Below are 27975 nucleotides of genomic sequence, written 5' to 3'. Positions count from 1 at the left end.
CCTCTGGCTCCCCCCCCCTCTTTTTTTTCATTCAGTAAAGCCTCATTGCTATAGAGCTGGCCTTATGCTTACTTTATGCACCATGGACCACACATTCAAGTTCACTAGAGCAGACCTACGTGCCTTTTGAAACATTTGGACCGCGTTATTATGAAAGTTTAGTGTTCATACATTTGTAACTGCAATTGCAACTCAGCCATCAGTGTAAAATTTGCCATTCTAAGTTTCCTGAATGCAGCGAGACACAGAGAGAGGGAAAATGTGTGTACCCTTTGTTTTCACACATAATAACACAACCGAGATTATTATTCAGGGGTTAAACCCAGTGAAAGGCTGATTCAGAGCTCTTGTTTCTGACTGTCCTACTAATAAAGAAAGAAGGAAAAAAACTAGAATAATTTGTATTAAGTATTTAAAAATGCCTTTTTTTTAAAGGCATTTTGATTAATTTTCCTTAAATTGCATTGAACTATTTAAAAAGAGGGTACTGTGAAAAAAAGTCTGTCTGATAGATGTAGGGATAAATTGTAAGGAGTGAAGAGATGTTACTAAGAGATGGGAAGCCCAAGGGACAAACAGGAGGACAATGCTGTCTCTTGGGAGAATTTTATGCTGCTGAAGTGAATTTGAATACATAAAGGAGAACTCGGGTAAGAAGAAAAGGGGGGTACAACATAGCCTGTGTTCTCCCGGTCCCTTGTGTGGGAAAAGAGGCAGATTAGCCTATGTGTTTCTTTTTTCCATTCTCTGCCTGGTCTCAACTACTAATTTAGCATTTTTTAGGTCTCCAATTGTGCCATGAGTACTTTAGCTCAAGAGCTGCATATTTAACCCCCACGGACCGTTTTTTTTTTTCTCAGATGTGTTGTTCCTTAGTGATAGTTCATTTCTTTCTAATCAGAGTATGCGCTTCTGCTAAGCAACTCTGCAAAAGGAATTATTGCACTAAAAGAGCTTCTACTAAATAAGTTACATATTTCTGCTAAGTTAGAGTTAGAGGGTTGCACTTTTGTCATATAATGACGCCTTATTATACCGTTTACACCCTGGTGATACATGCTAAATTGGAATATTTCCAGTCATTACTGCAGTAAACCCCCCCAAAAAACACCAGATTATACAATACACCAAGAATCAAAAAAGGAATGCCATGTATTCATATCAACACATTTCCCTGCTCAGGCAGGCAACGCCCCGCACATTCTCCCGTCTTAGTTTTCCTGTTTGGTCTGCCCTCTTTACTTTGCCCCTTATCTGAGCATCATTCATTCCTCCTCTGTGATCCTGCACTTGGCTGAGGTCTGTGTGGCTTGGCACCCACCCGTTCTTCCTCTACGCTACCAAAGACACTGATCGGCACCGTTCTTTGTTTTGGGCTAAAAGAAGAGGGATTGGAATTCGGGAGGCCATTAATTGTTAATATGCAGTAAACTCACCTGTTTGCGTTACACCTTTACTCTTACTTGCCTTGGTCCTGGCTCATCCACAGGGATCCAGTGGCCAATAAGCAACAATAATCTAACTTCTTAGTTGTGCCATAAATGCAAATTTCTAGAAACTACTATTGCTCTTAGTTGTTGGTATTTGTAATAAAACAAATATAATTCTGTACTCTATTAGAAACAAAGATTGTGCTTTTGTAGAACACAATCAGGTGAGTGCAATGTTTAATGTGATCATTTTGGGGCTAATGTTACAGTAGTACAAGTAAGCATGAACTGGAATTCACTTGATTTCTTCTATTCCTGTAGAGGTCACTGTTGTGTGGTGTCTTTGTGTCAGACTGGGATACTACCAGCAGTAGTAGCACCTTCCTTCATGAAGCCTCCACTAAGTACTGTGACATTGAAAGAGATCAAGAGAGCATAAGTAAGAGAAGGATTACAAAGTCAATTCTGTTTTCCAAGCCATAATGTCTACTACAAACAACATGATTTTAAAAGGGAAAAACTTATTCGATGCTTAATCTGTGCAGCGTTGAACAGTAATTATTTTTGGTGCCAGTATTAATCACGCTGTACCCGCAGTAAGTTAATTTGGACCAAATAAAGAATCTTATGTACATATGTCTGAAGGCATCTTAGAGTTGTAGGATTATTTCCTCTATGGAAGAAACACATTATGCTAATCACAAAATCCCAATATTTGTGTATCTGGGAGATGATTGTACCAAGCAATTATGTGCAGGATTTATTAGAGAGAACACAAATTAGATACTATGAATGAGTTCATCCCGAGCATTTGTATGTGCCATTTAACTCCCAAATCCATGTTTATTAAACTCCAATTGCACATATGAATCAACTCTTTGGCATTAATCATGAAGTACAAGGGCCCAGATGGTACAGTCTTAGCCAAGCTTGAATTAATACGAAAGGTTGAATCGCTGCTGCATCAAGCTTCTCTCAAGGACCTTTGAAGAATGACATGAATAATCATTGTTGTTGGATGCATAGTTTAAGTCGGCAGAACACGGTGACCTAATGCAAACTGAGAGATATTAAAGAACGTGGCGGTGCCATGCCAAGAGTTTCTGATGTATTGCATTTTGGATACTAAAAAGAGAAACGACTTCTCGTATTTACTCACAAAATACATTCTAATTATTATATCGCACACTGTAGAAGCACTGACCTACTGTGAAGCAAACACGTGGACAAAGAAGCACACTTACTGCTACAAATTGCCGATTATTTCCATGACTGATGGCTGTTGATGCTGCTGGACTGGCAAGCAGCTTCTATTTGGCTTGGCCTGCTCAGTGTAAGATGTATTGGTGTTCATGTTAATGACACAATGATTCAGTGTGAATACCGCCCTTAACTTATTGGGCATTAGCCAAACATGATTCCATTAAAAATGGTTTCTTCTCTATTACTACAAATGTTCAGCTGTGTAGTTTTAGCTTTATGAAGCTGTGGGAAATTAGGTAATTTTACACAAACCTAACCAAACCTCATCTTGCATTACACACAAAATAAGTGTAAGTTATATAATGTTTGCTCTCAAACTGCCTGCAGTTGTCTGTTACTTAAAAGACAATTGTATAATTTAACGTTTCTGTCCTATTGTTCATACTTTAAACATTGCACTGATAAGCTGGTTAGTATTTAATATACACTGCTTCATACTAGGACGTTACGCTGTAAGTTTGGAAAAATTACATATTAAATATAATATGTTTAATAAATCTTGGCCTGTATAAGAAGACTCTTCTGCACACTGAGGAGCACACTTCAAAGTTTGACAGTTTCTTAATGTAAGATACAACTTAAAGTGCTGTAATTTAATAAATAATGAGTGTTTGCTTTGATGCAACTGCACACAACAGCTTCAACATGACATTAGTAATAGTTTTAATCTCAGTTAATGCACAGCATTCATACATTTATAGTCCGTCTCTTATATAAGTTTCTGCTCAACTGCTCATTACAGCAAATATCTGTTCTTATAAACATGGTTAATAGGATTTGCTGAAGTTCAGTCAATGTATCTGAATGGGGAAGAAAGGTAATGTAAGTGACTCTGAGTGTGGCGCGGTTGTTGGTGTGCAAGAAGCAGGTTGAATATTTCCAAAAACTGATGATCGCCTGGAATTTTCGTGTATGATCATCTCAGTGCGTGGTCCGAAAGAGAAGAAGGAAAAACACGCAGTCAGTGCTGGTTCTTTGGATAGAAACTCTTTGATGACAGCAGAGGTCAAAGAAGAATGGGTAGACGGCTTAGAGCTGATAGAAAGGCAACAATAAAAAGGTATGCAGAGAGGCTTCTCTGAATGCACAACACGTCAAAGCTTGAAGCAGATGGGCCACAGCAGCACAAGACCACACTGTGTGCCACTAATGTCAGCTAAGAAAAGGTAAATGAGGCTATGGTGGGCATGGTTTCAGCAAAATTGAATTAGACCGGACTGTAAAAGTGTTGCTGGTCTGATGAGCTGCACTTTCTCTGTGGAGCCATTCCACCTTGTACCATCAATTCAGGTTGGTGGTGATGTAGTAGTTTGTTTGTTTTTTGGCACACTTTGAGCCTGTTAGTACATCAATTATTTGCCACAGCCTGTCTGAGAACTGTTCCTGACCATGTCGAGCCCTTTGTGACCACAATGTGCCCATCGTCTGATGGTTATTTTCAGCAGCTGAGTCACGAGGGTCATTCATGTCATACTGTGTTCTTCAACATGACAATGAGTTCACTGTACTTAAATGGCCTCATTAGATCTCAATCTAGCAGAGCACCTTTGGGATTTGGTGGAACAGGAGAATCACATCACGAAGGTGCCGCCCACAAATCTGCAGCAGGAATGTTTCTGGGACTGTTTTTGAATCTATGCCACAAAGAATTAAGGAAGTTCTGGAGGTAGAAGTGGGATCCAAACCTGCAATAGTAAGCTATAAGGATTAGCCAATGAGGGTAAGCTTCTCCATGTATATCAAGTAAAGAAGAAGTAGCAGGAAAGTGGGGAGAATCAGTACAAAACAGAGCAACAAAGGGTCACGTGAAACAGGTGTTTAAATGCTTAAATGGCATATCTGTATAATGATAATATATGTAATGTCATTCTCTTTTTTTTCCACTATATGAACATTCCTCCTCCGGTTTGCTTTGGTGTCTCCCTTAATGTATTCCCGCTTAGCTGATTCCCTGATTCCTGATTCCAAAGGACATTGCATCTCATTTCTTGTCACTTGTCTCCTAAATTCCTAAAGGTACAATTAGCATTTTGTTTGACGAAATGTTGAAAGGTTCATAGATTGATATTTGCAAAAATGTAGCGGGGTGTTTTTTTCCAAATGCAAATTATGACATTTATTAACGTTTATTACGGATGCTCTGTTTATGGATTGTAAAACTCTGCATAGATTTAATGGGAATAAAGTAAAATTACAACGTTTAAATACAATCAGTGTGGCAAACCAGCAAGTGTGTAATTTAGTGTTGTGTGGCAATGAAATGTTTTACGGGCCTTGATTTATGTCCTGTGCATGGCATTTCTAATGAGAGAGACTAACATTGCAGTACGCCTGTGTTCCAGGAAACTACATTTACAGCAGATCTTTTTTCTCAAGAGTGTTTTTCCCCTGTGAAATAATGTCAGCACTTTCCCACCTTCAAAGTCCTTTTGTTTCCAGATCTATTAACAATTCTAATTGTACAGGAACACTTGTTAAGTAAGGCTGGTAAATAAAGCAGGAAACGCATTATTTCCTTTTAGTGCAGATTAAAGGTACAGCTATGCTGGGTTGAAGCACATTAATGAGGTTTTAAATAAAAATGCTGGCAGGGAATTTACACCGCTGACTGGTTTAACTGCAGTAAGCAGTTGATTTTCCTTGATGTTAAAGGGGAACATTATTTTACCCACTAATGAAAAATACATCTTTCCACTTTCCTATCTGTTAATTAACATGTTTGCGTTAAGGGAATTTCAAAAAGGGATACAATTGCTTTCGATCTGATTAAAGTAAGTGATACATAATAGAGAGGTTGTTTTCCTTGGGTCCTTCTGTTAATTGAATAGCTTTGTATGACTTGGAATGTTTTTCCTAGTCACAACAATTTGCTGGGACCTAGCTGCTCGGGATGCCCCTATCTTAATTACGGATCGCTTTCCAAATGTGGTTCAATTTCCTCAGCAGGACAGTTTCTGTTAACTGCTATTTTTAAGGCCAATAACAACGTCAAAGCTAGGGATGATTAAAGCAATTAAAGTTTCCCTTTGTTTTCCAAGCGCAGCGAGATAGGCCTGCCTGTTTGTACAACATTTATTAAACATTTACTAAATGGAATTGAATCTGTCATCGATGAAGTTTTCCGGGACAATTACCTTTTAGCATGGCAAACACTGTTTCACTCAGCTAACGTCTCTCAGCTTATGGCTGTGATTAGCCATTTGATTTCATCAAGCCAAACTAAAAATCCTCCAGCAGGAAGAGAGCGAGAGAGCGCGGGGTTTAAATATAATTTTACCATCGGAATTTCTCAATTAGCATACCACATTTTCTCCATTAGATAAACTGCCTTTAGAGAGCTGGCTGGTTTAATCTGTTTAATGTCCGTGTAAACTATAATCTCCTGATTCTAAAACGAAATCCCTTAAGGACATAATTCGCATACACTCTTCATAAGGCAGTTTTTGAAAGACATGATCGAGTGCGGCTTTTAAAGGGGGATTGAACGGCATGGGTTGTTATGCCTATCATGCTTTTCTTTTTCTCAGGCACACAGATTGTTCAAGTTGTAGTTTCATTTGCACGAATTTGGCTAATCGTTAGTTATTGTGCTTATACAAGCTTGTCCTTGCTCGATTCTCACTTACACACTGTATAGCTTCATGTGAGATTGTTCCAAGAGCGTAACGGTTTAGGTTATTCCTCAGCCGTCAGCTGAGTAACTCTTCTAGTATTGTGTAGTCTGGAGTCAGATGTTGCATTAAGTCACTTCTTGGCATTTCCTGCTCTGTGAAAGACAATTTGGAAGGGATACCTCAGTATGACTGCGGTGCAAACTGTAACCTCAGATTGAATTAAAGTGCAGGCATGTACACCACTGCCAACCACAGTGACGTAGAGCATGTAGATATAGAAATCAGAATTTGTTGTTATCCCGCTGAATGATGAGCAGAGAGAAATCTGAGTGTTTACATGCATATCATTGCTTTCCATCATACACTGCAGGCTGTATGAATTAGGGCCCGCAAACACAGCCTCATTCTCCTTGCATCACGCCAAGAGTCACTCCATTGATTACCCTTCTCCGCTCCCAGGAAATGGCTCATGCATCTCGTGTACATTATAACAAATGTTCTCTTTGCATTACAATTGAATTGTGATTGTTATGTTCAATCAATGGGGAAAGGTCACGGGATCGCTCCTGCCAGCGCTTTAATGGAGAAGTCGATGAGGATTCATTTTAATCACTGCGACTGTGGCAGAATGAGCACAACACTGAGAGACTGTCAATGGGCCGGTAATTACCGCTGTTTATACAGGTTTCTGCTTTAGCAATTTAGATATCCACAAATCTCTCTGTTTCTTGCACCCCAGTTATATTGGAAGCTGCGTGGCATCAAATGAAGCACTAGAGGATGTGGGCCGTGACTACTCTAATTGTGGTACTATTGGTGGGGCTGGTGCTTTGAAAATGAATTGAGCTCCATTTGCTCCTTTGAGCAGTTACATTACCAGAAAGCTGTTATTGCGCGAAGGAGCATTTCTATTAGCTCGGCTGAGTCCAAACAATTGGGTGAAGAGGTCGAAGACCGCGCATCTACAATACCCAAACTCTCAGCGCACGTCTGTCAAGGTTAAGTGTACACACAGCTTCTTGCACCAAATTACTTTGTTTCATATTGGCAGTGTTGTTGAAGAAAATTGCTGCAGGATAAAGAGACGAATTCAGTTCACCAAATCCTGGCCGATTGTGACGTTTTATCTTTCTTTTATGACTTTCAGAACTTTTCCGTTTGTTTCTTTTATATTTCACCACTTTGGTTAACAATACTGACTTTACCTTCGCTTTATAATTCAATTCAATTCAATTTTATTTATATAGCGCCAAATCACAACAAAAGTCGCCTCAAGGCGCTTCATAGATACAGAGAAAAACCCAACAATCATATGACCCCCTATGAGCAAGCACTTTGGCGACAGTGGGAAGGAAAAACTCCCTTTTAACAGGAAGAAACCTCCGGCAGAACCAGGCTCAGGGAGGGGCGGCCATCTGCTGCGACCGGTTGGGGTGAGAGAAGGAAGACGGGATAAAGGACATGCTGTGGAAGAGAGACAGAGGTTAATAACAGATATGATTCAATGCAGAGAGGTCTATTAACACATAGTGATTGAGAAAGGTGACTGGAAAGGAAAAACTCAATGCATCATGGCTTTATACATAAAAGAGAGGTCAAAATAAAATTCTTTAAGGAAATCGTGAAAAAAAGTTTAAAGAGTTTCTATGTCTGATATCTGAACGAGAGCAAAAAAGTTTCAATTTGCTCTCATATAAAACAGACAAAAAGTAACAAATGCACAGATGAGAGGAGCTGAGAAAGAGTTGTGCGTGAAAAATGTAGTAAGTAATACCTCATTTGCACTCCACTGACTGGTTAATGAATGAGCCATTGTAGGTCAAAGGATCATATTTTGCTCTGTAAATGAAAAGTAAGGGCTTCTGAACAAACACTCTCTGATAACTCAACAACTCGACAGCAGGTGTGAAAGTCCACTCTTTCTACATGGAAAGACACTGATGCAGACTGTGCCGAAAATTATCACTCATCCTCCACCATCAGAAAGTGCTCTCTGACATCCCCCTGTTCACCCCAAGTGGCATGTTTGTGTTGGCCGATGTCTATGGATAGATGGGGTCAAGGCAGTATAACCTTGGAGAAAACAAATATTCATGATCAATAAGAGCTTTATTCCAAGCATCTAAATGATTCTTATGTCTGAAGCTGCTTTTCCTCTTCTTATTTGCCCATGCGGAAAAGCACTTTGAAGATTTATGCAGACTGGGTAAAAGGACAGTTTAAAAGACTACACAGTATCACTGCTTTCAAATGTCATGTAATCATAGGTTAGGGGAGAGTGCTGGGCACAGAGAGCTAAGTGATGTTACAGATAATGAATTGCCTCTGAAATATAATACATCGTAAGTATGATTCTTTGTTCCCAGCTCTGTACACCAACTCTGTACAATTAAAGTTATTTATCTTTCTCGTTTTTTTTAAGTTCATCAATTATATTGTGATACACTTAATGTCCATAAGAGGATGATGTATGATTGGTCTAATTATTTCTTATTCACCATGCTTTCTAAAGCATATCAATTTTGTTAATACCATGTAATTAAAACACGTCAGCGCGCTACAAGTTGCTGGCTGTATTAATGACTATGAAAATTATTTTAATTAAATAGCCAATTATAGAAAAATCCTAACCATGAGAATTGACATTTAAATGAATTCAATTTAAATTGCTTTTCAACATTGTTTTATCAAAGCTTTATGGGGTGAATAAATTATTACATCAAACAATATACTGTGTCATTGATCATACACAAGTCCTGTCCCATATCCATACATTTTCAAACACTTTCCTGATGCCATTCATCATACGGGGGGGTGATTACATTTTGACATAGTCATTTGTTTACCGCAATCTCATCCACATGTACTCTACTTCTGTGTACTTTTAGGAAAACTGTGTTAACTGTTTATGTTACTTAGTTAACCAAATATTAGGCCACAGAGAACTCCTTTCATGGGGCTAATTTGAAAGTGTTTCTCCAAGCTGCCAATACTTAGGTCACCAACGCCTGAGGAAAAAGTCGAGACACTTCTTTTTTTTTTTTTCGAGACACAAGTAAACTTTCTAAAAACCATTTCTCAGCTTCTGAGAAATGGTTTCCTTTGAGATTGTGTTAAAATACATGATTTCACATCAGGTAAGGATTTCACTTTTCACCACTTCACGGATATGTTTTTGTGCTATGTGGCTGTTTTCGTAACTGGATACAGACACATCCAGTCTGTTTAAAGGGCCTTTGTATCTAAAACATCATACACATCCGGTGGTGCCTTTTAATACCTATTAGACCACTCAAGCTCATATAGTTTCCCTATTTTTTTCTGCATACTCTTAATGAAAGTCATTTTTCAGACATTACAAGCGCCATGATTTGCAGTTAACCCATGCAAACAAGAGAAATAGTGGGCAAACTGTTGTGACATTCATTGTATATAATGAAATCTTAATATGGTGCATATTTAAGTGAAAGGTTAGCAACATAAAGGGCAAATGGATTGCCTGGCAATGAATTTTAAGCAGCTATTGATTTTACACTACAAGCTACCTCTTCCCTGAATGATAATTTTGAAATGGCACACTGCTTATCTTAAAGCTGATCTAACAGGACACAAGAAATACACAAAATATTAAGGCAAATGCAGACAGATAAGCAACAATCTTTAAGATGTGCAATACATAATAAGTGCTGATGTGCTCACCAGAATGAAACTAACTGAAATCCAACTAATGAGAAATACATTTGTCTCAAAAAGTTTGCGCAAACAAAATAATAAAGCCGTGACATATATGTATAGTATACTTTATATAATTTATCTTACAACCAGTTTGATATTTAGAAATCTCGGGTAGTTGGGAAATGGATTACAAAGAATTTTATAGTGATGTACGCAGTATCCAAATGTCCCAGGAAATCAATAATGGCCTGCCATCTTTTAAATAAAATAACGTCTGATTTAAAATAATCCGTACATGATTTAGTGCCCTGCATAAACTGATTGATTTGTTAGGAAAGGCAGGAAGTCAGGTTTTCCACCTCATGATGTACCTTAGTGGTTGGAAATAAATGTGCAGTTAAGTGTATATGAGCTGCAGCAAGACACTTGCACATGGACTTGACCCTGCACATTTCTGCAGTGCTGTTATTTTCCTCCTCTCTCTTATCTTTCTTTCCTGCACTTCCTGGAGTTTATGGCTTTGTGTTCTTACCGGGTTAACTTCAATAGTTCAGTTCTAAAATATTATAATATTGTTTAATATTTTAAATCTTTCATTTCTGAGGTTTTACCTTTAAGTGCATGAACTTTTTAACCCCTAACCTACATGACATTTTTTTTAATATTCACCTGACTCCTGTGAAAAGTATCATGGGGTTTGAGATGGACAGTACATAAAACTGAGTGGATGCACTTAAAGTGAAAGATGATATAAAGCTGTTGGAAATCAATCTTTACTGTCTGACTTCAATTTGCAAAATTACCAGAAAATATGCTACCTTTATGTAATCTATACATTAACATTAACCCCTAACTCACATGACAGGGTTTATATATATATATATATATATATGAAAGCTTTATATGCAATTAACTGCACATATTTCTTACAAAAAAATATTTCACAAGACAAAAAGTTACAGCCACTTTGGATGTGCACATAAAAAGACCAAACATCCTTCCTCACAGATGGAGTCGGCTGAACAGTGATTCATATTGGCGTGCATTCTTGGTAAATATGACAAAAATTACCAAAAATAACGTGCGAATTAAAAGGGTTTTTTTAAGCATTTGAGGGGGTTTTTTTTAATAAAAAAAAATTTGTTTTAGTATTTGCACGAAAATGAAAGCAAAAGTTAAAAAAAAACATTACCCCAATCTTGATCGCCATAGGTGAAGTGAGCTTTGCATTAATGTTGGCAAAAAGGGATTTAAAAACTATTTGTTTTAAACATACGCTTTTCTTTACAACTTATGATCCAGCATAAACGTATTTACTTTGGGCAATGAAATCATTTAACAGACGTGAAACGTGCGAGCAGTGGCCGGAGCCCAGTTATCTGCTCTTCAAAGGCTCCCACTGTCCCCTAGCTCCTCCCTCTCTGTACCGTGTGACAACAACAACTCATCCACAGAGCGGAGCTGCACTTTTCAGCTCATTTTCCTCCTGTCATTCCTCCTCCTATCTTTGATCATTGTCCCGCCGCTCGCCCCCCTCCCCAAAAGAAAAAACCCTCACTCAGCACGCCTTTTTTTCGGTAGCTCTTTTTACTTTCCAACTTATCTGAGGAGCTAAACTCTCGTGGATTCTTTCATTTAGGGGTATCTCGGCAGGCTGGGTTTTCTACTTTGAACTTCGGCTACTCTCTTCCCCTCTTGTAGGTGACCATGGCCGTACCGGCTGCTCTGATCCCACCAAACCCTCTGGTCCCACCGCCTCCAATCTCGACTCCTTCCGCGACGACGTCCCCGCCGTCGACAACTTCATCACCATCTCCATCCCTGGCCCCCCCATCGGGACCCGGACAGAACCTGTTCAGATCAGAGCTCCTCGCAACCAGCAGCCCGGGCATCCCGACCCCAACCGCGGCTCTCCCCCCGAGCAAACCCGTGTACTCGACTCCGTCGCCTGTTGAAAACATACCGCAAAACAACGAGTGCAAGATGGTCGAGTTGCGCGGTGCCAAAGTCGCCTCTTTCACCGTGGACGGCTGCGAGCTCATCTGCCTTCCTCAGGCTTTCGACCTGTTCCTGAAGCACCTGGTCGGCGGACTGCATACGGTCTACACCAAGCTGAAGCGGCTCGAGATCACGCCGGTGGTGTGCAATGTGGAGCAGGTCCGCATCCTCAGAGGGCTCGGCGCCATCCAGCCCGGCGTGAACCGCTGTAAACTCATCTCCAGAAAAGACTTCGAGACCCTGTACAACGACTGCACCAATGCGAGGTTAGTGGCGAGCTCTGTTGTGGATTTTCCTTTTTCTTTTTGGGGGGTTTAAATGTCCGCACACACGGCCGTGCGTAAAGGCGCAGGAGGTAGTAAGGGGGAGACATTTTGCCTTTGCAAAACAAGCGGTCAGAGTCGTACGATTGTCTTAGCCGAATTTAATAATTGATTCCTACAAGGAGTGTGTGAAAATGCGCGCGTGTGTGTGTCAAACTCCATCCCAAACACCGAGGCTGGTGTGTTTGGGCAGGAAGAGACCGGCGCACTTCACCAGTGGTAAAGAGAGAGGGGAAAAGTTAAGTGAAAGTTTTTTAACACGTGCAAGGCAAAGCTGTGCCGTGATGGATAGCCTGTCTCCCTCTGAACAAATGAATCGATAATGTAGGCTACACCCTGGTTGAGTTTCACAGTGCTGTTGAATAAACTTTCGCTATACAGCTGCCACCACAAAGATACAACTACAAATAAGAGCCTTTTCTTTTTTTTAAAACTCCAATTTCTGTTTAATTTTAGACAGCTTTTAGCTCAATTTTATTTTTTTAATGACTGAAATAAAACTAGGCTATGCCTCATTATTTGTCCTTGCCACAGGGGGTAGCATGATTTCAATTAGAACTTGAGTTTTCAGACAGTAAACAAGAAGGAACCAGAGTATTAAAAAAAAATAAAAGGGCCAGCTTTTTTCTTGTATGATTTTTTTTCACCCCCCTTTAGTATTGATGACATTTCTCAGGGAGGTTACAGTGCACTAATGGAGGAGCTTTCTTTTCTTTTTGCACACTGTAAGTGCTAAGGATAATTCATGAGAGCACTCAGTTATCTGTCTTAATTAAACATACTTGATTTCACTAAATCAAATGAGGCAAAGGACTACGAGTGTTTAAATAAATACATTAAACCATTTTGACCCATTCAGTTATTTTTGGAGTTTTTTAAAAAAATATCTTAAAATCAGTGTGATTTAAAGCGAAGATCAATATTTGATTAAAAGCCTTTAAAAAAATATTATTGTCCTGTTGCTCCTAGCTTTGATGTATCGCTCAGTCTCACAGGATGGTTCAGCCTGGTCAAATTTACCATCTTACCTGTCAGTATGATTGATTCCATATTGATCTCCTGGCTCTAGAAATGAGCTGGAAATGCAAATATGATGGAAAGGCTCACATCAGTTGGGGAGGGGAGGAGGGGTAGCAATAAACACTTTTGAGTCTCAGTTTTTAAAGCATGCATCCTCTTTTTTTCCCCTATTTTTTGTCCCCTCCAGAAAAAACCCCAACCGTGTGAGGTCGAACTTAATTCAGAGTTTCGGATGCAGCGTGCAAATATTCACACAGACGCGTACACACAAGTTGCTGCGCAAGCATGTTTTTTCTTCTTCTTCTTCTTCTTCTTTATTGCCAGTTTGTGTCATTAAGAAATCCACGAGTGTTAACATTTAGTATATTTGAAGCCTCAAAGTGTTGCTGTAACTAAAAAAGTACATGTGGGCAAAAAAACAGCAGAAAAACAAACAAACGAAAGAAAAAAAAAATCAAATAGCACGCACCGCACAGGGAGGAAGTCTGAGAGTGATGTTATTACAGTGACGAGGCTGCTTGTCGTGCACTTCAGATGTTTAAATTTATGTTACAGCATTGTGTTGCAGTCTATGCTATCAGTAAACACCCCCCTTTTATTCTCCCGTATAAATATGCTGCAGTCTTATGTTTCCATCCCACTTGCAGTCGTCTCAAAAATCTCACCTGTGCACTTTGGCGCTTAAGCTTCATTTACATAAAGCATCAAGAGAGCAGAGCCCCCCCCCCAAAACACACACACACACACACACTCCAGACACGCACACACACTCCGCAGAGAGAAGCATACAGTGCGGTGATCCTCCTCTCAAGCCTGGCGTGGGGCTTCAGGTGACAAAGTACGTGGTTGAACTCTCCGGGTTGTCAATGGGGGGATGGCCAGCGATGGGGTTAAAGGATAATGCAGTGCCTCGCGTCGCTTTAATGACGCTAAAGTGCTGGGCTATTACAGGCACATGGACAGGACTGTAATTGTCTCTGAAAGCAGCCAGGTTCTCCCTGTGCTGGGCTGAAATCAATCACTCAGACCCGGCCTGCCTGCCTGCCTGCCCCATTTGGAGAATTACATCATGGAAGAGCGAGGCATCCGCTGGATAAAAGGCTTCTGTTACTTAGAAAGAGTTTGATTTTATTTGCGGGGATGTGTGCTTTGCTCTCCTTGTCGTTGAATAGCTAGTGACAAAATGATCGGCCCGAGTCACGGGGACGCGGGTTGCCCCGTAGGTGAGAACAGGTCCCCTCTCCGAAGTATTTGCTCTCGTTTTATTTCTTTATTTGCTGTTTGTGCTCTCTCCAGATAAAAAGACGAGTTCACCGGTTAACCCGCTCAGGTTACACAACAACAGCCCGCTGCCCGAGATAGTTTAGCTTTTCATCTCTCCCCATTACCACGATGTCACTACTCTTTTTATACAGTGGCAGAGTGATAACAATGAAGTGAATAATACTCCTATACAATGGGCCCTACTTTTTCACATGCTGTTTTTCCCCCCTCCCACAGTCTATTGTGCTAAAACAACACTCGTCTCATTTTGTACACAGTGTGAATGTGAATAGCATCACAGAGCACCACTGCATCCCGCTGTTTTAGTTTTGATGTGGACACAAACAAGCTCCAACCAAATTGTTCCCCACCATGCTTACTTTAGCACAACTCAAAAAAAAATAAAAATAAAAGCAGAGCTGTTCACAAAGGCCGTGTTGGATTTCCCCCCCCTTTTCCTGTGTTTTATAAAAAGATTTAAATAATTAGAATTCATTTTCATTTAAAGTTCTTAGTTTTACAGTGAGTGTTTAAACTGTGTCTGCTTACCCTGTAGTTATTATTGCTCATCTTTAAAGACACTCGGCATATAGCGATTCTCGGCCCCTTCATTTTCTTAAGGACTCTCGTGCCAGATTAGCCATGTTCGCTCTTGCGCTCTTGCTCCCATACTGATGCAGGTTCTGCCATCTCATTCCCCCCCCCACACACACCCCCACCTCCTAACCCACCCCAACATTATGACTCTGGCCTCTCCAGGAGCCCTCTGTTTCAGCTACTTGTTTTCCTTTTCATTTTCCCCGCGGTGGGATGAAAAAGGTTCTTATTGCTGTGTGACACTTGAACTCTCTGAAAGGTTATTATAACACGGAGGGTGGGGCGGGAGCGGGACTTTGGGGGGGGGGGGGGGGGTGTTGATATCGCATATCTCTCATTGGTGTGCTTTGTGGAGGCAAGGCTATCCGATGCTGGGGCGCAAGAAATACAGCAGTTAATTGACAATCATTGTCTACCTCTGAAGGTTAACCACACGCCCCAGACGATGTCCCACCGCTGGGAATGCGATGGCTTTTTCACTTACATGCTCCCCTTAAATAGATTTTTACCTGCCTTGTTTCAGTCGAGCAGATCCTCCTCCGAAGTGTCGCGAGTGACAGGTCACGGCGAAAGCCCCTTTTTCCTTTAACAAATGCGTCTAATTGATACTGATATGACAGCGAGTGCTACGAGAGCTATCACCTCTCTTGTTCCTATTTCAAGAGTGTTTATGCCTAAACACACATATTTGCAAATGACGGTAATTGTTTTGTTTAGCGCTCAGTGTGAGCTGCCACTGAGGGTGCCAGCTTGTCTCTCTCCCGCCTCTCTTCTGCTGAGCTCTCTTATAATATATTTGTTTTCTACAAGGCACGGATGTGTTTACAGGTACTCAGGGGAGATTTCTGGATTCCATTCAAATCATTCCCAGTCAGAGTGGGTGCCGAGATACCCGTCACCCAGCAACCACATCCAAGAGGGAGCCTGGGCGATAATAACTTCAAAAACAGAGTGACAGATGCCTGATTAGAGAGAGAGAGTGAGAGAAAGAGAGGGAGAGGAAGAGAAAGAGAGAGAGATAGAGAGAGATAATGGTATACAAAGCTGTTTAAAATACAAATCTATTGAACTGCTTTCTTGAAAGCCAAATTGGCCCTCATATTGTGCTTTGCTACTTTATTGAAGTAAAAAAAAAAAAAAAAGAAGAAGAAGCATTTAAGGTTCTTTCTCGTTCTTTCTCTGCTTTTTTTTTTGCATTTTAATCCTTCAGTGGGGCTCTGCTAAATTTGATTAGGTACAGTACATGTGCTCAAGTCAACTGTGCAGTTGGCAGATGGTGGCAAGGTGTTTTGTTTTTTTTCTTTTCCCGCAAAACAAATAGTCTCCTTGAAAATCAGAATTGCTTTATTGACTTGACATTCACTCAGTTGGAACAAGAGCAAATTAAAACATTTTTTTTTTGTTTTTTTGGGGAGAAGGGGGTCCACGGAGAAGCTCAGTTAACAAAAAAGTTACATTACATCAAGTCCTCACTGCTTTCTGGGATCGTATTTCTATAGCTTTAAATGAAGTGGGAGGCAAGATTGTTGAAACCACAGATTTCACTTGTTAGAGAGGCTTTGTTTGACACTGTCTAATGTCATTTGTGGATTTAGAGGCTATTTGCATGGCAAAGAGGCCTGTATTGTTAATTTGCCTGTTGGACGCATTAGTTGTCCATGCTCCTGCCTTATTTGCATGCCTTTACTGGAACAGCAACAGCAGTTTGAATTACCAATTAATTCCTTTGCGAAACGAAGTGGCTTAAAATCTCAACGCCGACGTCCGTCAGGTCTTTCTGCATTGATCAGCGCGTGAAAATGATTTATTTGCTACGTTCCTCAACCATAGACATGCATTAGCTTAGATTTTTTTTCCCCCCCTAGACTTAAGCTGTTTAAAATCTCTCCATCTATCCACGAGTAATCTTGCACATTAAGCTCGGTTTGATTTTTTCCTGATGATTTCTTTCACCTGTGAGTGATTGTCTAACACGCCAGCAATAGATTTTGGGTCATGCTCATTTCCATTCTCCTCCGTCCTCGGTCACAGCTCCCCAGCTCGTCTTTACTTACGAGCTCTTTCGCATTACAGCGCATTTAGGGAGCACAGCGGAAGTCACAGACGCTCGTACCAGGATGTTAAATGCTACTGACAGAAGTTAGAGGGAGCAGATGAGATTTCCTGATTGGAGGAGGAATGCAGGGCCGTGCCTGGCTCTGTCTAATATGGTCACATAGAGAAATTGATTTTCCTCAGAAATTAATTAATTTTTCATATAGCCCAAAGCTGGAGTTTAAAAAAGAGTGCACACTTGCTGGTTTCCTATTTTCCCTCTTTTTTAAAGAATTATTGCCTAATCATATTAATACTTTTGCCCCAAGGATGAAAAGATAATTGTACAAATGCATTTGGAAATATGTATCACTGAGTATTTATGATTAAATTATGCAAATAACTCCGCTCTCATCCTTCGTGGGCCCAGATTGTCTAATTAGGATTGATATGGCGAATAGATGTTGGGGAATCTGAATACAAGCATGTCCAAAGAGCAGAAAATTGAAAATGACAAGGCTGGAATCCTTAAAAAGTCTGTTGGTTTTTTTTTCTTCTTCCCCCCTCCTCTCTGTCTAATTCAGCGTAGCTGTATCAGGAGTTAATTTTCCCCGGCTTCATTTCTCGTCTGAGCTGACAGGAAAAGGAATCCATCAGGGAAGCAATCTCAGATGGGATTCCACAAATTTCCTCTCCTTGTTTTTTTCTCCCCCTCTTCATTTTCGTGGAGGCTATCGGGGATGAATCTTCTCCTGAGTAAACATGCAGATGTTATTCCTCCAGTGTCAATGTTTTTGGAGCTCTTTTGCTCAATGCAGTACTCCTCCTTAATAATTGGAGGATATTAAGAGAAGAAAGTCCTCCAACAAAAAGCCCTTTGTACTTTTTTTTTTTTTTGGAATTTCAAGTAATGCTCATCATATTATACAGCAGTTTTTTTTCATTACAGTGGGAGTAAGGGCTAAGAATCTGCACAAGCCGTCTTTTGTCCGGCATAGAGCAATTTAAATTAAATTTTCTTTTTTTCGTCTCTTTTGTTTTTTCACGTTTGATCTAGAATTGTGAGGAGCTGGTCAACTAATCATAAATGAATTTCATAACAAAGTTAAATTTCTCAAATTCATGTCTAAATATGTTCAACATCTCTTTAAAAAAATAGGCACACAAAAGAATTGTGCCTCTAAAAAAAAAATCCTAGCAGGAATGCTTAACCGCAGACAGACAGCCACTCTGCAATGACTCTGCTATGAGCCAACAGTTACATGTAATTTAACAACAGCCGTGTTCCTTGCTGGGCTCAGCGGTACATCACAGAGAAGAAACCGGGGAGGAAATGACATCGCTTTCCACTCTTTTTCTTCTTCTGTTGTTAGCTTCAGATGAACAGCAAAGCACAGGAACGGCTCCAGTGCCTCCAACAGTATCTATTAAAGGGCTGATTGTTATCTAATCTTTACCTGGCGCTAGCTGGAAAAGCCCTGAAGCTAATGACACTTGAGACTAGCAGCACATTCTACGGTGGTTCAAAGCATCTGCTCAGTCAATACCTTGCGATTAAAAAAAAAACAAAAAAAAAAACATCCCCACAGCTATTTGTGTGAATTTGAATTCACTTAGACACCAGAAACACTTTATGCAGTCAATTTGTTGCATTGAATTATAGCGAACAGTGTGCATAAAATAAGCTCCCTGTTGAGCCAGCAGGCTAGATGCTAAGCTTCTCTCATGGCTCTGGTTTTTGGAGTTTCAGAAACTCTTGGGGATCAGAGTCTGCAAAGAGGGAATGAAGAGTTGTGTTATTTTTACATTTTTAAAAACACTTTTGTCTCACTTGCTGCGATTATTTGCGAGACTACCTTAATATATTAATAGGTCATATCTAGACGAGACATCTAACAACAGAGATTGATGTGAGGCGCTGCTCGACAGATTGCTCCAGATCTGTCTTTCAAAAGATGAGAGAGAAAGAAGAAAAAAATCACCATAAGCTCGCTAATAAATCTGCCCAATCAAAAAGTGGTTGTTTTTTTTCTATTTACTTAGGGTACCTCTATTCTCAGTTTCAGTTCTCGCCAGTTCAAAGTGAACCGTGCACAGCTCAGTGTGCTGTGAAACAATGAGGTCTGCAACTCTGGCTTTTATCCACAGAGAGAGCCACACCCAGAGCTGCTTCCTGACGCACACCTGTAGAGGTTATGAACGGGGGTATCAATATCTCCAGGTCAACACATTTTCATCTAACACTGACATCTCTCTCTGCCTCGCGCCCCCTCACTCTCTGCCTCTGTGTCTCTCCCCTGTAAGCCTAGTGAGAATATCGGTGGGAGTCTTTATTGGTTGCGGCGCTTGGGTTTCTCTCCTCGCAGACTCAAATGTCACCGTCTCCCTGATGTTTCTTTAAAATCGCCTGTGCCACCACTTGCTGTGGCGCCTGGCTATTATTACCCGCCTCTTAAAGAGTGACAGTCGGGTCCTAAGAGACGTGACACAAACCTCTGTGGATGGAGCTGTAGTGCTGCGTCAAGCCAATGCTCCCGGCCAATCAGATAGCAGGAAACAGAACCACTGTACACCTGGTAATGCTTGTGAGTTTAGTTTAATACTTCATAATAAAAGATTTTTAAAAAAAAGCAAGTTGTTCATCGTTATTGGAAACAAATACAGCTTGCACGTGATTGTGATAACTTCGACCGTCTGAAGCTGTCAAACTCTGCCCGTACGTGTGCTAATCCCTTGAAAGTGATGCGCTGCAACAGTCGCTTGTGTACGTTGCGAGTAATTCCACAGTAGTGCAGAAAATACAGTGAGACACGTTCTCTATGGAAACAAACATGGTTATGATAATAAAGCGGCCCTTGGCTGAAATGGTCTGTCCACATATATTAACCCTGTGTGTCTTTCACATTAGGAGCGTGTGAGCGTGCTCGCCTGCGCGCGAGTGCGTGCTGGGCGCTCCGTTAGAGAGTGTATGTGTATGCGTGTGTGTGTGTGAGAGAGAAGGAGAGTTAGAGTGTGAACGTGAGAGACAGAGGGAGAGAGAGAGAGAGACACCCTCGCACAACTTCACATATGAATGGTCTTGTGTGAAAAGGAGGATGAATTGAGTCAAGCTGACATAGCATGCCAATAAGCTTTGTCTCATTTCCAATGCTGTATTCATTTGTGCCACAGAGAGATTTATTGCATGATTGACAATTATGAGAGGGTGACCTAGTTCTTTGTGACGGAACAAAAATGGTTTTCATCAGTTGCCTTTGCTGTCTTTTGCATTGTGTGTGTGTGTGTGTGTGTGTGTGTGTGTATGCGATGCTTCTTGGTAAAGAATAGGGATAGCCTCCGTGCACTCAGATACTTTCTCCCCCCCCCCCCCCCCAACTATTGAAACTCATGCATTTTTCTAGTAATGGCTTCATATATTTTGCATAGAATCACATCATCCACTATGTCTGTCCCACAGCAGAAAAAAAATGAATTTCCTACCCCATTAAGCAATGTGAGCTGTCCAAATGGATCACGTTAAAGTGACATTTTTACGAATGCTCTTCAATCTCTAACTTTTTTGGGGTGAAAATGAAAAAAGAAAAGGAAGTAAAATTGTTGTAGCTGTGCTTCAACCTCCCTGGGCTGTGTTGTTTTTTTGTTACTTGATCACCCAAATCACAAATAAACTCGTCCTCTTTTTTTCTTTTTTACTGTTGCGACTGTCAGTAAAAGGCCTTTATTTGTGCCACACGTTTACCGATTCCTTCCCTCCTTTATGGTTGATTCTACCTGTCTATTAGTTGTGTGTTTGTCTGTGTGTGTAGCTGCGTGCGAGTGTGTGTGTGCCCAGTCAAGCTTAGATTACTACGACTGTGAGGAGGAAGTCTCTGCTCCTCCTGGGACTCCTGCTTGACTGGCCCCACAAATGATACAAGCCAGGGTTTAGTTGGGAGTTAATATCCTGCAAAATTGTCCTGCACAGCCTCGGCAGAATGTGGATGATTAAATGACACAAGCATATCAAAAACATTTTTCTCAGACTAGTGGCTGTTAAGTGTCGCGCCGGTGCGGCCCGTCTCCCAAGGTTACCATTAAAAAGAAAGGAATATTCAGAGGGAAGTGGATGTCATTGAGCTTGTGCGTGTGTGTTTGCGCGTGTGCACCGAGCGGTTGCGTGCATCCTTTAGATGTTTCGTGTAATGCCCTGTTTGAGTGGTAATAATATCTCAATAGGATTTCAGGGTCTCATTGAGAGGTTTGGTAGAAGGTTGAGAGGACATATGCTAATTGTGCCTGAGAAGACTCGTCGCTCTCAGAAACATATCCCACTAGAGTTTTCCTTGTACACTGCACGCCAGACTTCCCCTAGTGACAAAAAAAAAGAGGCTTGAGGCTCCAAAGCGATCCATTTTATCCTTTCTTTTTCAAAGGATGCAATGCTTTGTTTTAACCTCCGCAGGAAAGGAGATGAAAGGCAGCGTAATAAATCCGAAAGGTCTTTCTGTAGTTATCAAATGGCCTTTCACTCCTGACCTTTAAGATGCCACAGTAGGAACTGGAGACAATGCTAGAAATACAGATCGGATTTCAAAGATCAAACACCTCTTTGTATAGTTTTACTTGCGCGGAGAAGAAAGAACAACCTTTCGCAGCACATCATTTGAACTTGGGGAGGGGGGTGAAAAAAATAAAAACAAGAAAATATTTGGGGAAAAGAATGAACAGCCTTGTCAGCACCTGCACAGATCAAACACTTAAGAAGTTTAAGTAGCGCAGCGCTGAATTGAGTTTTGAGGCATTTCTTTACTTTTTTCTTTCTTTATCAGATGCATTTTGTCACAGAAATGGGCTTTGGATGACGAGATTTAGAATCACTCGAGGCTAATCTCTTGAGTGGGTCCGGATCTGTGAGTGTATAAACACGTATTTACAATACTCTTTGACGTGTAATGCTTTTTCCACAGCATAGCCATTTATTTTTCCTAGCAATAAACATTAATGACTAATATTATCTGAACCGATGCCTTCCTACAACAATTGTAGAGGCCAAATCAAAAGGCAAGCTTTTAATGCATATTTTTTCCAGAGTTGTACTTACTGAACTCGAAACTTTAAGCGCATACGCAATAATATAATCATCTGCCATTATCACGGACGCGCTACGGCGTTGTGGACATGTGATGCTGGAGGTTTGGGATCAGGTTATTTGAAATGACAAGCTGCTGCACTGCAGTGACAAGTCAACAATATCCACCAGCCCATTTTTTTTTAAATAACAACTATAGATGGGCTGACTACAGAGACTGCTAATCATGCTCTTAGATGTACGGCGTTATCAGGATTCGTGATGGCACCCAGCATTCCTGTCATTCTCGACATTCTGCGTAGGGGCACTCACAGTCTGAGCGCAGAGTGTCAGTGCCTGCGGACCCCAGAGGGCTCTGTGTGAGCGTCCCAGCCGAGACCCCGCTGGGCCGGGCCTGTTGACAGTTCTTTGGCACTGTTGTCTCAGCAGGAAGACATCAGTTGGAGCAACAGAGAGGCTGTGGATGAAGGCTGTCTGGTCAGCAGAGAGAATGGAGTTGGAGAAGATTAGGCTTCACCCACGGGTCATTGTGTTCCCATAGCAGGCCCGAGCCCGACGGCCCCGGTATTGTTAAAGGGAAAGGTCAGGTCCAACGACCAGGCTAAGCCTATTAAGCAACCCGCTCGCCTTCTTCCTGGAAACCTGACTGTGCTTTCTCTTAACTACTGAGCAGGGGGAAAAATCAGCTTTGAACAGCTGAGGTCGGCCATATCCTGATGTGAACTGGAGACCGCTGCTAATTGAAAAGAATATTACGGTACACTGTTATGGAGACATTGCAATCAGGCTTCTAACACCAGGCAGCAATTTCATACTGGATGTTTCATTTTCTTTTTTTCAAAGTGCCACTAATTGTCTCACAGAGTCCTCCAGTTGGTATGCTGCGAGGCACACGTGTTAGTCGGCTGGAGGTTTGCTGACAGATCCTACCAGTGTCGAACAAATCCTCACATTTATATCCTCTCAGTACTAAATGCTTATGTACCGCATTCATAAGGTCGTCTGAGCCCTAACACACTCCCATAAGTCTCCTTTAGCTGTAGTGATGGCTGGTGTCAGGGATGTCTGCTGAATGAAAGGAAACACGGGCAGATAGCGTTTGATCCGTGATGGAGATGAGTCCACATAGGAGAAGAGCTGGTGATTAATAATGGTGCATCTGGGTAAAAAGGATGTCATCCCCTGGACGTCTAATGAAAGCTCTTGAACATATCTGGGAGAGGCGATATGTTGACAGTGGATGATGCAAATGAGGCTAAATGTGAGAGGAAACCTGAAATGAATCACCCCGCCGTCTCGGTGTCGTTTGTGTGTGCGTGCACGCGCCCCGACTAGCAGCCAGCCGTTTACGTCGTACAAAGCTCGGTTTGACACTCTCCCTCCTTTGTCTCAAACTGCTAACTGTATTTAATTTCACATCTTATCGGGCCGGGCTTTGTCTGTCTGTGAGTCTCTGCACAGTGGAGGCGACCCCCAGAGATAAACTCTGTCAGGCTCTGGGGTGATTTATTAAATTCTGATTTCTGTGAAGGACTTTAATGTCGAGGGGGTGGGAAGAGCGAGGAGGGTGGTGGATGGGGGTGGGTGGGTGAGTGGGAGTGGGGGAGAAAATATGTCGCAGGTGTCTCTGCCAGCTCCGGGCACTGTTCTCTCTCCATTACCAGCATTGTTAGGTATAGAGGGGCCGGAGAAAAGAGAGAAGTAGGAATCTATGCTGAATTTCCTGTCTTTGTTGTGGCACTGGGCTTGTTTTTCCCCTCTGTTCCAGGCCTGAACAGCAGTATCAAATCTTACATGTTTGGACTGGAGATGGCAAACACCGTGTGGAACGTGGGTCAGATTCTCCGAGGGCTCGACCCAGCTCCGTTTAACAGTTAGAGTTACACACTGGACACTTCAAATGGGGCTCTCACCAGCTATACAAATCTATTAGGGTAAATCCTCTGCCCCCGTCGGTCTCCTTATCTCCTCATATATTCGAATAAAGCCCGATGTCAAGACTTGTGACACATTTTTTTGACGAGTTCAGCAGATTTTATGGACAGCTCTCACGGCCTATCTGGACCCAGAGCTTGGAAATTATAATATTTTCTTCTTAAGCACACTTCACAGGTCAAATGTGACTGTGCTCATGCTCAATGTGTTAATTTTAATATCATTTTATTCATCTCGAATGCATCAGCTCCTCCCTCTTGAAGCCTATTTTACATTTCTCTTTCATATCACCTTAATCTAAATTGATGCGTTATCATACATGGATCTCAGAGGAGGGGATCAAATAATGGCTGTCAGTGGGGCATGGTGAACTGTTTTTGAACATAATTTGGTTCTCTACATTATGGAACATGCTTTCAAGCGAAGTCACAAAGGTGCTTTTCACATGACCCTTCCTTTGTGAGAATTGTTTTTAAACAGAGCTCTAAAAGTGATGTGTTTCTTCCTCTGATATCTCTGAAGCAGTCTGATCAAAAGGTAATATCGGTGAGGGTGCTGCTGGTTCTCGTCGTCGTCTTCTTTCTTTTTTTTGTCTGCGTGACACCTCGGTTCTCAAAAGTGATGGCTGCATGGTAAAGAGTTGTGGATTCTATATATTTATTTATTGCTCGTATTGAAGAAGTTAATAGAAGAATGTGGGCTGTGATGCGTGAAGGGCTGCATGGGACAGGACTTCTCGTCTTAGATGCAGAACTATAGAAAGCCCGGCTGAACACATATATCAAGCCGCACAGACGTGCGGATGCACAACTACCCACACATACCAGCGCTTTATATCAAATAGTTTACCCCCTCTCTTTCTTTCTCTTCTCATTTTTCTTTTCAAACCGGGACATCTCCCATTCTCAGGGTAGCTATTAAATCAAAACTAGAAGATGAGTTTGCAAAAGCCAGAAACTCAATTCTCAGTTCTACTTGTGCTCCTGCAAAACTAAACCATCAGACCACAGCAGCCCCTTCCTTCTTGAAAAAAACCCCATCTTTGTAAGATGAGTTTAAATACACTTTTTCCTCTCACAGAAGCAGAGTTTGTTTGACCTAGTGTGCAAACCCTGGTTAGCAGGTTTGATTGAGCGGTGCCGGGGATCTTAGGGCCGACTCCTCTGATACCTACATCTCCCTGTCTCCATTGTTCTCTGCGAGTCAGCATCTTTTGTCTTTGCCACTGATTTGTCTTTTGATCTGTGCGAGTGATTTATCTGCATGGAATCGTTTTTCTCTCTGTTCCCCCTCAGGAAATTTGGAATGAGGCTGGCCTAACCTTGCCAGGGCCAAACAAAGCCCGAGAGCTGATCTCATGTATTTTGATGCTGTTTGTGAAAACGACACACACACACACACACACACACACACACACACACACACACACACACACACACACACACACACACACACACACACACACATGCAGACACAGTGCTCAGACTTTGAGAGGGGTGAAAAAAAAAGAGGGAAGAGTGAAAAAAAACCCGCCCCAATGGTGTCCGTTGTTTTGTGTTATTCTCCAACAGATGTAAGTACCTTCAGCACAATTTCCATTTGGAAGTGACATGTTTTTCAAACTCGAAATGATTAAATGGTAGTAAGTGGATTTAAGTGGACACTTCTCATGCAGGCTACTAGACAGCTTTTATACAGAGACCCTCTGGGAGCGCAAACTCCTGCTCGCTGAGGCTGAGATCACCAGGTAGGGCTAAAAAAACGAGCCCCCACTTCAGCCACCCGATGTCTTCCAACTGCAACAGTTTTCCCCTCTGTTTGCCTGGTTAAGAAACACCAGAGGTTGAGGTGGGGTTTGGGGGTGTGTGTTTGTGGGTGTGTGTGTTTGTGGGGGGGGGGGGGGGGGGATTGGAGTTGACAACCCTGAGGGGGTTTGAGCTGTTTTCCTTGTGTGCTTCTTTTTTCTTTTTTTTTTCCACCCGCCCTCATGTGCAGCTGTTATAGCCTTCTCCCTCCTCCTACCAGCTGCCAGTGAGAGAGAAAGAGAGAGAGAGCGAAAGAGAGACCAGGAGAAAGACAGGGAGAGAGAGTGAGAGGGTATGGTGGTGGTGGTGGTGGGAGTAAACATAACCACTCAACACCTGCTGCCCGGTGAAGAGAAAAGGTGTGTGCAGAAGAGAAGGGGGGGGGGGGGGGGGATAGAGATAGGTGGTTAGGGAGAGGCGACATGAGTACAAAAGCAGAGAATGTGTTAATGTGGGAGTGAGGATTGTGAAAAAACAAAGATTAGAGGAGAGGCAGGTGGTGTTGGTGGTGGGTGTATATGCAGGTAGGCTACAGTATCACAGTCTAAACATTTTCTAAGTGCTCCCTTATGCGTGAAATACGGTTATCTTTAGCGGTTATCTTGGAAAGAACGAAAAAGAAAGAGAGAGAAATATATAAATAGATATCTTTGTTCCAGAGGCATTGCTCCAGATGTTTACGTGCTTTGATCAGCACTGTTTGTGTGAGGCCGGCGGTCCGAGCCCCGTTTTCTCCGAGATCTCACAGAGAGGGGAAACTTTTTTTCCTCCGCAGCCCTTAATTGCTTTTCCATCGCCGCCCCGTCACCGGCGTGAACGCTTCCACGTCCGGGACGGCGGTCGGAGAGCACGTAACGGCGTGGAGAGCGCGGGGTTTGTTGCGAGCGTGTTTACACAGTTAATGTTTCGGAGATAGCTTTCTTCTCTGCGACGGTTTACCTGTAAATTTAACAAATACTATCGGGGAGAGGGGGGAGAGGGCATATCGCTCGGGCGCCGGAGATAACGATCAGCGGCAAAAGTTTGTGCATGCAAATGTATTTGATTCCTGTCCAGAAAATGCAAATACAGTTAAAACAAATGAAATAAGCAATCTGTTTAATCAGCCATTTTTTTTTCTCAGTATCAGACAAGTGCACAGTCCCCCCCCCCCCCAACCTTCCCATCCCTCACACCCCCCTTGCCCCGTTTCTTTTGGGACCGAATTGTCAATTGGCTGACATTATCTAAACAAGAAATATTAAAACTAATTAAAGAAATGTCTCTGGAAAATCTTGATAAGGCTGAGGTTATTTTTTTCCCCCTCTCTCTCTCTCAGTCTGTGACTGCTGCTCTGTGCTCTGTTAGGAGACTTGCCACAGGCTTGTCTGCGCAGAGGAAGTTATGAAACTCCTACTGCCATATCATTTGCACAAGGAAGTTTCAGCCTGTTCCTCTGGCTCTGTTGACTGGAGTCCATAAAACAGCTTTATTAAAAATGACACCATTCCACTCTGTATTTGCTCAGTGGCTGCTCATCTAGATTAGGTCACATGTTGCTGTGTAGTGTGGCCAACAATAGGCAGAGTTTATGACAGATAGCAGCTGTCTGGGCCGACTACGCTGCGATAACATATTGCATACTGTACATCTCTAAATCTGCTGGCCTCTCGTCGAGATAATCTGCTTCTGTTTTCAACAGAAAACTGTCTCGACCACAATTCAAAAGCAAGTCAGCACTGTTCCAATTTCCTGTAACCAACTGCACAGTGATAGTAAATCATGAAGCCGAAGTGACACGGCAAATGCTGTACCAACTCGGCAGCGTTTGAGGCTACTTCTGAAGAATTGATGTAACACCCTTACTTTGGATTGCACAAGTTGAATGCTCGAGTTTGAGAGTGAGGAAACACATCGAGGTTTCTCAACCAAAGCATAGTTTCATCTTGATAAAAAGCCCCAAAAATCTGC

General features: G+C 41.9%; 1 protein-coding gene across 2 annotated transcripts in view; it reads left to right on the top strand.

The window, feature by feature from the left end:
* The first annotated feature begins 11219 nt into the window (after window positions 1-11219).
* Window positions 11220-27975, top strand: part of dachd (dachshund d) — a 94053-nt gene continuing 77297 nt past the window's right edge. The window contains exon 1 of one of the 2 annotated variants that reach the window (XM_026143812.1): window positions 11220-12246. In XM_026143812.1, coding sequence (XP_025999597.1) covers window positions 11690-12246 — 557 coding nt within the window. In that variant the 5' untranslated portion in view covers window positions 11220-11689. The remainder of the gene's footprint in view (window positions 12247-27975) is intronic. The other variant, XM_026143811.1, reaches the window with a different exon arrangement.

Source organism: Astatotilapia calliptera, chromosome 16 (assembly GCF_900246225.1).
Source record: "Astatotilapia calliptera chromosome 16, fAstCal1.2, whole genome shotgun sequence".
Classification (NCBI taxonomy): domain Eukaryota; kingdom Metazoa; phylum Chordata; class Actinopteri; order Cichliformes; family Cichlidae; genus Astatotilapia; species Astatotilapia calliptera.
Note: the sequence above shows the minus strand (reverse complement) of the source record. Positions and strands in the feature narration are given on the sequence as shown.